This window comes from Silene latifolia, chromosome 11 (genome assembly GCF_048544455.1).
Source record: "Silene latifolia isolate original U9 population chromosome 11, ASM4854445v1, whole genome shotgun sequence".
Taxonomy (NCBI): Eukaryota; Viridiplantae; Streptophyta; class Magnoliopsida; order Caryophyllales; family Caryophyllaceae; genus Silene; species Silene latifolia.
In genome coordinates, this window is record NC_133536.1 from 80,986,242 (window position 1) to 80,996,416 (window position 10,175).

The window sequence follows — 10,175 nt, forward strand, 5'->3', positions numbered from 1 at the left end:
AGCTAAGACACAAAGGCTATTAAGCTGTGAACATACACTCGTCAAAGACTATAAGGGCCTATCTATGACGAAGGCCGAAATACTCACCTAGGACCTAGTCCCAGCTTGAATACTTTAGCCCACACCACACAAGATATATAGGACACCCAATTAACCATAAGAGGGGCAAAGAGTCCAAACTTGCACACACACAAATGATTATACACACCCTAGCATATGAAAGACTACGCAAGAGCATATTCAGCTGACAATCCAACAATATCTCCAATATCAATAATAATCCAAATTCCAGCTAACCAACAGTACCATAATCCATGAGAAAAAGCTAAAATGGCAGAGAGGCAACAAGACTCAAGCATAAGGCATCCAACAACCAACATGTGAAATGATAATTACAAACATCAAGGCATAACATAAAACATCCAATAACAACCAATCTCACCTCAAAAACAAACCCTCGACCCGAGTCCCGCGACGGGTCATCGGTCAAATCGAGGCTGACCGGTTTAAACCTAGTTTGACCAAACTCGTTCGGTCAATCTGGCCCAGCTCAGAGTCTTGGCCTACTTTAGCCCAAATCACAAAATTCATCACAATATCATTCTCATGCCATTTCCAATTTCTATCATGTGAAAAACTATCAACATAAGAAAATATATTCTAACTTACAAAATAACTAATTCCACAAAATTCTCGCATAATAAAATAGCATAAATAACCGTCTCACACAAGGGTAAACTTTTCTATAAATTTTAATCGATAAAACGACGCCATTTACTCATACGGACTCCGAATTGAGTGATTCAAGTGGCTAAACCACCTAATTTTTCGACGCCGTTCAATCTGTCATATTTTTGGAAACATTAGAAACCGTCTCGGTCTGGTACTGACGCGTTCCAGCCAAAACACGGACTTGTCACAACACATAATTCTTCATCCAAATTTGTTCCAAACAATAATATACAAATGGGTAACATAAATTAAACATAAGCATACTCATCTTACTCCATTCATTCATTTATCAACAAGATCGTCTCAAACAACAACAAACAACAACAAACAACAAATACAACTACTAATGTGACATTAATTCGTCGAGTAACTCGGAATAGTTACCTTAAGCTAGCAAAGAGACAATTAGTAACTTGAGAAAGCTTCTAAAACCCAAAATTACTCTTCATCTTCAACAACATATGAGTCACCTAACTCATCTTCAAATTCTTCACCTATAAGAACAACAAAAACACAATTATTAAGCTTAAATTCGAAACCCTAAAAAAAAGTGTCTTAAACAAAAATTGGGGGAAATGAAAATAAAGCTTACTAGTAGATGAAGGATGAAAAGAGGATTCCGAATATATAATTTTATGCGATTTGGTGGAGAAATGAAGAAGTTATGGTGGATTTAGGGATTGTAAGGAGGATTTTTGAGATGAATTTGGTGTTTGGAAGAAGGAAGAGAGAGAATGAGAATTGAGGAAATGAAAGATGAAGAGGAGACCCATGGAGGATGGAGGGTGCATGGTTTGGGGTAGGGTGTTTGGGTGAGTTTCAATTGTTTACGTTTTGGTTCGTTTCGACGGAAATTAGAAATATTCGTCGAACGCGATTTCCGAAAAAATTAAAGTTCTTAAACACGATTTTACTAAAAGATTAAGTACTCATATGCCCAATATCCAAACTCGTTTACCCAACGACCGTAAGAAATGGGAAAATCCCAATTTTACGACTTTTATCCGAAATCTATTTTATCAAGGGAAAAAGTTTAAATATAGTTTAAATCACTTTTAAACATTTCTAAACTATCAAAAATAATTACATTTCTTCAAAATAAAATAAGATTATATTTTATCAAATAAATTTTATTTCAAATAAATTAATATAAAATTAAAATAGATTAAAATATTACTTTTAAAATATAATAAAGGTCTTCAAATTTACGGGATGTTACAATCATCCCTCCTTTTAAGAAGTTTCGTCCCCGAAACTTAGAAGAAGGAACATTGTATATATGTAGGTCTATCTCCTTAAAATCAAGTAAACAAAATCCTCGTCGGCCGTTCAAGAACATCAACATTCCAAATCAAAGACATAAAAATATATATTTTTACACCAACAAATGAGAAAACCAATTATCGGGCGTCTCCAATAACGAGCTTTACCACTCATTGACGTTAAAACTAGTGGAAAACATTAAAACATTTTCAAAAATATTTAGTTCGAACCTCTATAATAAGGATAATAACTCCACTAGCTATGACCAAACTCTAACTACGACTTTTAAACAACTAAGCAAGGACTACTAATGCGGAGAGCATTTAAGAGAAGGAGAGGGAACACTCGAAAGGATAGCTAAACTCACAAGAATTAGATAAAGGAACGAAAAGTACCTCACGAGAAGAGTTCGAGATATTTAGCTAACATAGAAGATTCAGGCTCCCAAGTTTCTTCTTCGACATTTCCACAACGCCAAAGGATGCGAACTAGGGGCACAACTTTGTTTCTAAGTTGCTTGTTTTCTCTTTCGAGGATTCGGATTGGCCTTTCTTCCAAAGTTAAGTTAGGTTCCAAATCTGGGATTTCTTCTTGAATAACATGGCTCGGATCACTAATGTACTTCCTCAACTGAGATACATGGAAGACATTATGAACCTTGCTCAAATTCGGGGGCAACTCTAAACGGTAAGCAACGGGACCAATCTTCTCAAGCACACGGAAAGGTCCAATGTATTTGGGACTCAGCTTTCCTTTTACGCCAAACCGTTTCACCCCTTTCATAGGTGACACCTTAAGGAATACTCGATCATCAACCTCAAAGGCAAGTGGTCGACGACGGACATCGGCATAAGATTTCTGTCGGTCTTGAGCGGTTTTCATACGCTCTCGAATGATCTGAACCTGATTGATGGTCTCAGTCACCAAATCGGGTCCCAACACATGAGCATCTTGGACTTGATCCCAACAGACCGGACTACGACACTTCCTACCATACAAAGCTTCATAAGGTGACATCTTGATAGAAGTATGATAGCTATTGTTGTAGGAGAATTCGACAAGAGGTAAACATTTCTCCCAAGAAGTGTGGAAGTCTAAAGCACAAGCACGGAGGAGGTCCTCTAAAGTATGAATAGTCCTCTCAGTCTGCCCATCTGTAGCGGCATGAAAAACGGTACTCATCAGTAGCTTACTACCCATGGCTTCTTGCAAAGCAGTCCAGAAACGGGAATAGAATCTCGGGTCACGATCTGAAACTATATCCTTAGGCACTCCATGGTAGCGTACTATCTCCCTCACATAGGCCTCAGCTAGGACATGTAATTTCCATGTCTCCTTGATAGGTATAAACCTAGCACATTTGGTCAATCGATCTACAACCACCCAAACCGCATCTTTTCCGCTAGCAGTCTTAGGTAAAGCCATCACAAAGTCCATGGAGATGGACTCCCATTTCCAAAGGGGAACATCCAAAGGTTGTAGCAAACCCCGGGTTTCGATGCTCAATCTTCACTTTTCGACAGGTAAGACACTTGCTAACATACTCTAGGACATCAATCTTCATCCTAGGCCACCAAAACTGTAATCTCAAATCTTTATACATCTTGTCACCACCAGGATGAATAGAGTAAGGAGAAAGGTGAGCTTCATCAAGGATCTTCTTCCTCAACTCGGCTACTCTCGGAACATACATCCTACCTTGGTAACGAAGGTATCCATCACTATCCACCACACAATCCTTAGCTTGCCCAAGTTGGATTTTTGCTTGATTGGACTTGAAAGTAGCATCCTCAGGTAGGCAAGTACGGATCTCACGGTAAAAGTCGGGTTCTGCACTCAAGGCACTAAGATAGTCAAAGCCCTTTCCAACAAGGCTTATCCCTAACTTTTGAAATTCCGTGGTAAGTTCGTCAGGTAACACACGGATAGTGCTCAAAGAGTGACTAGTCTTCCTACTCAAAGCATCGGCCACCACATTTGCTTTTCCTTCATGATAAATCAACTCGGCATCATAATCATTCACCAACTCTAGCCATCTTCTTTGCCTCATATTCAATTCTTTCTGGGTAAAGATACACCTCAAACTCTTATGATCGGTATAAATGCGGCAATGAACTCCAATAAGGTAATGCCTCCATGTCTTCAAGGCATGTACCACGGCGGCTAATTCAAGATCATGAGTCGGATAGTTCACCTTGTGAACTCTCAGCTGTCGAGAAGCATAAGCAATAACCCTTCGGTTTTGCATCAAGACACAACCTAGGCCATGCTTTGAAGCATCACAATAAACATCGTAGTCCACACCATCCTCAGGTAAGGTTAACACCGGAGCGGTAGTCAACCTAGTCTTCAACTCTAAGAAGGCATTCTCACACTCATCGGTCCACACATACTTAGACTCATTCTTCAACAATTGAGTCATCGGTCTAGCTAACTGAGATAAATCTTTCACGAATCGACGGTAATAACCCGCCAAACCGAGAAAGCTTCGAATCTCAGTCACATTTTTCGGACTCTTCCAATCAACAACGGCCTCAATCTTAGAAGGATCTACCATAACACCATCTTTGGATATGACATGTCCGAGAAAAGTAACTTGATGCAACCAAAATTCACATTTCGAGAACTTAGCATACAACTTTTGACGATGTAGAATGTCTAAGATGATACGGAGGTGTAGGGCATGTTCTTCATCATTCTTTGAGAAAATCAAGATATCATCAATGAACACCACCACACACTTATCGAGGTACTCACTAAAGGTACGATTCATTTGATCCATGAAGATAGCAGGAGCATTAGTCAATCCGAAAGCTTCTCCCTCAAGGAAACCCTGAAAAAATCAAAAACACGTCCATTTTTTTTCCTTTTTTTTCAGCTTGCACCATGGCAAAGACACGAGCTCATAATAAACAGGTTATAGATGATAATTCGATGGTTGTTACAGATCCTTTGGAAACTGGGAAAAGTATTGAGGACTCGACGGAAGATACGAACATTTCTGCGGAAACCATTGTTACTGCGGACAATTCAGGTATCAATACTCCTGATACAGTTGGTAAATTACTCAATTTAACTGGATTATTGGATAAACCTGTTGGAAATAATTTGGGAAAGGACTCTGATGTACCTTCTAGTTCTGAAATTCCACCACCTGCAACTGAACTTGGAATTGGTTTTACGAAGCCATGGAATATGGTGGCGAAACCTAAACAAGGCATGAATATGTACTATTGTGATAAGAGTGCTGAATCTAAGACGATTGAAATCGTTGAGGATGATGTAATTGATGAGATTAAGTTCTGGAACAACACTTTGATGGGGAATTTCCTAGGAGCCAAACCTAAACTTAAACAGGTTGATGAATATGTGGCGAAATACTGGAAGAATATTGACAGACCTGTTGTGCAGTACTATAAAAAAGGATGGTACAGCTTTAGGTTCCTCTCTGAACAGGATATGAATGAGATCCTTAAGGGAGGACCTTGGAATATGGGTAGCAGTACTTTGGTTCTGAAGAAATGGTCACCTGGGTTTTCTAAGGAAATAGACTCTGTATCCATTGTTCCTGCTTGGATACTCTTCCCTGATTTAGATCCTTTCATGTGGTCAGAAAAAGTTTTGAGTAAGATGGCCAGTGTTGTAGGGAAACCTTTGTTTGCAGATATTCCAAAAACATTCAAGTCCAAGCTCTCCTTTGCACGAGTTTTGGTGGAAGTTGATGTGGCTGAAGAGTTACCCACTACTGTGCAAATCCAGACTCCATATCATGGGCTCACACAGCAACGTATTATATATGAATGGCTGCCTCATTATTGCCATTGTTGTAAGAAATTGGGTCATATACAAGAGAAATGTAAATTCACAAAGATCAATCAGAAGCTGGATTATATGAGACAGGAATACAGACCAATCCAACGCCCTGTGACTCACTCCACTGTCTCAGTTGCTAAGGACTCAGGAAGCCCATTGCTATGCCATAATCCCCCTAAATCTGGTGAGGAGACCCCTTCAAAGACAGTTGACAGGAGCTCAGAATATCATGGACTAGGCTCCTCCTCTACTGTCTTGGAGGTTAGGTCTTCCCCAAATGATAAAGGGGAGGGCTCAGGATGCAGGGTGTTAGGTCTATCTAGGACTGAGGATGTGGTAGTGGCTCACTTGAGTGTTGACAGGATTGAGGAGGAAACTGAGCAGCAAGTCCTTACTCTAAGCAACAAATATGAAGTGCTACATGCTGAGGGTTTACTATTGGACACTAATTTGGTGGTCACTCAGGAGGAGGAGCCACCTGATCCAATCCAATGATCATATCTTCTTGGAATATTAGGGGTTTCAATGACCCAATAAAGCAGCAGGAAGTTAGGGGTTACTTATCTACAAATAAAATAGAGGTGTTTGGTTTACTAGAGACTAGAGTGAAGTATAATAATTCTGCTGCAATTAGTAAGAGATTTGCTAGTTTTTCTGTTCTCAATAATTATTCTCACCATTACAATGGTAGAATATGGGTGTTTCTGAACCCTAGCTTAGTTACTATTATTTCTTCTAAGGTACATGATCAACTGATCCACTTGGAACTGCTGCATCATATATCTAATAAGGTTGTGCACGTTACTTTTGTTTATGGGAGCAATGATGGAGATGATAGGAAAGCCTTATGGGATGAACTTAGACAGCTGCATAATACTGCTACTAATTGGATTCTGATGGGCGATTTTAACATTGTTAGGGACATTGAGGAAAGGGTGGGGCCTAACCCTCCTTCACTTTCTGAAATTATGGATTTTAATCAATGTTTGCTTGATTGTCAGCTGGAGGACACTCATAGCTTTGGCTGTGAGTACACTTGGACAAATAAAAGGGATGTAGATGAAAGGATTTGGTCCAAGCTTGATAGGGTTTTGGTGAATCCTGGTTGGTTGGCAACATACCCAAACACTCAGGTGACCATTTTACCTTCTGGGATCTCTGATCATTCGCCTTTGCTGATACAGGTGGTGGAAAATTATAAAATTACTAAGAGATTTAGATATTTGAACTATTGGGAGGATTATCCTGACTATGATACTATTGTTCAGAATGCTTGGAAGATTCCTGTGAGGGGGAATGCTATGTTTAGGTTGTTTTCTAGGCTCAAAAATGTTAGGCATAGCTTACAGTCCTTACATAGAACTCACTTTGCAGGGTTAAATAAGCGAGTTCAGGAAGCTAAGAAGGAACTAGAGGATTGTCAATATTAAATCCAACAGAACCTCCTTATTTCTGAGCGGCTTGTCAAAGAGAAGAGCCTGTTGGAAGTTTATTTGAGTTTAAAGAAGACTGAGAGAAGTTCTTTAATTCAGCGTGCTAAGGTGCAAAGCATCCAGCACAATGATGCCCCTAATAGCTATTTTTTCTCCAGAATTGCTATTAGAAAGAACCAAAGTATAATTGGGAAGATTCATGATAGGAATGGGCAGATCTGAGAAGGGATTCATAATGTTAATCAAGCTTTTGTGGAATATTATCAAGCTTTATTGGGTAAGAAAGTGGAGACAATTGGTATGGATCCTAGTTTGCTGAGAGGGTCTCAGGTGCCTGACTCTGAATGGCCTGATCTTTGCAAACCAGTGGAGGAAATGGAAATTAAGAGAGCTTTGTTTTCCATTGATTCCAATAAAAGTCCTGGACATGATGGTTTTTCTGCTCAGTTTTTCAAGAAATCCCGGCCTATGATTAAACATGACTATTGCTGTGCTATTCAACATTTCTTCAGAACTGGAGTTATGTCCAAGCAGGCTAACACTACTCTATTGGCTTTGATTCCTAAAAAACAGACTGTTTCCACAGTAATGGACTATAGGCCTATTGCTTGATGTACTGTGTTTTACAAGTCTGTGAGTAAAATACTATGTGAACGCATGAAGCCTCTTTTACCAAACATTGTGGGACTTGAACAAGGAGCTTTTGTAAAGGGGAGAAGCATCTTTGAGAATATCATGCTTACTCAATCTCTTATTAAAGGTTATGGCCAACAAGGAGTGTCCCCTAGATGTCTCATTAAGGTGGATATCAAAAAAGCTTTTGATTCACTTCAATGGAGTTTTCTAGGTCAGATGCTTGAGCTTTATAATTTTCCACCTCAGTTCCAGAAATGAGTTATGGGATGTGTAACTTCTACCTGGTTTAGCCTTAAAATCAATGGTACAGTAGCTGGTTTCTTTAAAGGAGAAAGTGGATTGAGACAAGGTGATCCACTGTCTCCTTTTCTCTTTATTATGGGCATGGAATACCTCTCTAGAATTCTTAGGGGGATACATAAACAGCATCAAGTCTCTTATCATCCCAAATGTGGTAGAATTGGATTAAATCACCTGATTTTTGCAGATGATTTAATGATTTTTGTCAGAGGGGATACTCCATCTGTTAGGGCTGTTACTCAATCTCTTGGGAGGTTTGCTCAACTTTCTGGGTTGCAGGCAAATCCTGAGAAGACTAGCATCTATATGGGAGGTATAAGGGAGGATATTCATGGAGAAATCCTCAGGGTTACTGGATACACTGAAGGAAGTTTTCCCTTTAGGTATTTAGGTGTGCCTCTAAATGAGGGCAAACTGAATAAAGCCATGTTTGCAGATCTTCTTCAGAAAGTTCAACAGGCAATGCATCATTGGTCCACTCATCAACTTTCATATGCTGGCAAAATTAATTTGATTAACACTGTGATTTTTGGGCTAGAACAGTTCTGGTGTTCTACATTACTGATTCTTAAGGGAGTTATTAAACTCATCACTAAGTTCTGCAGAAATTTCTTATGGAACTCAGAGGAAGGCCACAGGAGACTGATTCTAAAAAGTTGGGCTTCTAGTTGTATGCCACTGAGGGAAGGAGGTTTCAATATTAAGGAAGTACTAGCATGGAATAAGTGCATCCTTTATAAATGGATTTGGGAGATTGAAAGACATTCTGACAGCTCTTGGGTGATCTGGAATTATACGTATAACATCAAAAATGCTGAGTTTTGGACTATGGATGTCAAACCTTATCACTCTGAGAGCTAGAGAAGTATTCTGAAGGTGCGTGATGAGCTATTGGAGAGCACTGGTAATGCTGTAAATGCCAAAGCTTTCCTGCAGAGTTGTATCAAGCATGGTAAGCTTCAATTATCAATGGTTTATGATCAGTTCAGGCAAAAAGGAATCAGAATTAGATGGGTGAATGCTGTTTGGAATAGGGCAGTTCTTCCAAAACACAGCTTTATTGTGACTTTAGCTCAGCAGCGTAAATTGGCTACAATTGATCAACTTAACTACAGGGGACTGTATTTGGTTAATAGGTGCATCTTGTGTAAAGCTGCTGTAGAAACGCATCAGCATCTCTTCTTTCAATGCTCATTTGCTAAAGCAGCATGGCTAAGTATTCTGTAATAAATGAAGATCTCTGGCCGTACTATGAATTTGAGGAAGGAACTCAACTGGATAGCTGGTAAACATGTGAGGAGGCATTGGAAAGCTCGGTGGTTCACGAGCTGTTTGACTTATGTACCTTCTCCTGATTCCAATTGGAACTGGAGAAACATTTGCCGTGTCAAGAGGTTGATGGAAGGTGGTTTTCAGAACAGTTCTTGGATAGCTACCCCTGGTGGTTATTCAGTTGGTGCAGGGTACCAATGGTTGCAGGGAACCCACCCCCTTGTTCCTTGGTATAAAGATGTTTGGGATACTTGGATCTTACCAAAACATTCAGTTATAGGCTGGTTGATTCAGAGGAAGGCCTTAAATACTCGGGCAAAGCTTTACCAGCTGGGCTTCTGTATGTCAAATAGCTGTGTTCTTTGTGAAGTCATGGAGGAAACTCATGAACATCTCTTTGGGGATTGTGTTTATAGCTCTCAGGTGTTAGATGGAATGGAGCAGTGGCTCTGTCTTCGTATAAGTGGCCCTATGAATCCCTAATAATTATCGGAAAAAAAGATGAGAGAGAAAGTTAGAGAGAAAAAAGCTCTTCTATCATAAACCCTAATAATTTTGTAATAATGACGGCTCTAAAATTCACACAAAATAGATTTTCGCCATTAAATTCTGCTAATAAATCTGCTATCAAATCTTCTAAAGCTGCTATCTTGCATTCCTCTGATGATTCAAGACTAAAAGATCGTAACTTTGTTCCTTCATCGTCTGATACGGGGAAAACTAAGT

At 39.5% G+C, this 10,175-nt stretch overlaps 1 protein-coding gene across 1 annotated transcript; it reads left to right on the forward strand.

The window, feature by feature from the left end:
- The first annotated feature begins 6,299 nt into the window (after positions 1–6,299).
- Positions 6,300–7,853, forward strand: LOC141613588 (uncharacterized). Its single transcript, XM_074432330.1, has 2 exons — positions 6,300–7,227; positions 7,510–7,853. The coding sequence occupies exons 1-2, from the start codon at positions 6,300–6,302 to the stop codon at positions 7,851–7,853; spliced, it is 1,272 nt and encodes a 423-aa protein (XP_074288431.1).
- The last annotated feature ends 2,322 nt before the right edge of the window (positions 7,854–10,175 follow it).

Excerpts from the sequence above, each read along its gene's own strand:
- LOC141613588 (XM_074432330.1), top strand. The coding sequence starts at position 6,300 with ATGATCATATCTTCTTGGAATATTAGGGGTTTCAATGACCCAATAAAG. Across the intron at positions 7,228-7,509 it reads TAAGAAGGAACTAGAGGATT|CTTTATTGGGTAAGAAAGTG; the intron begins GTCAATATTAAA and ends AATATTATCAAG.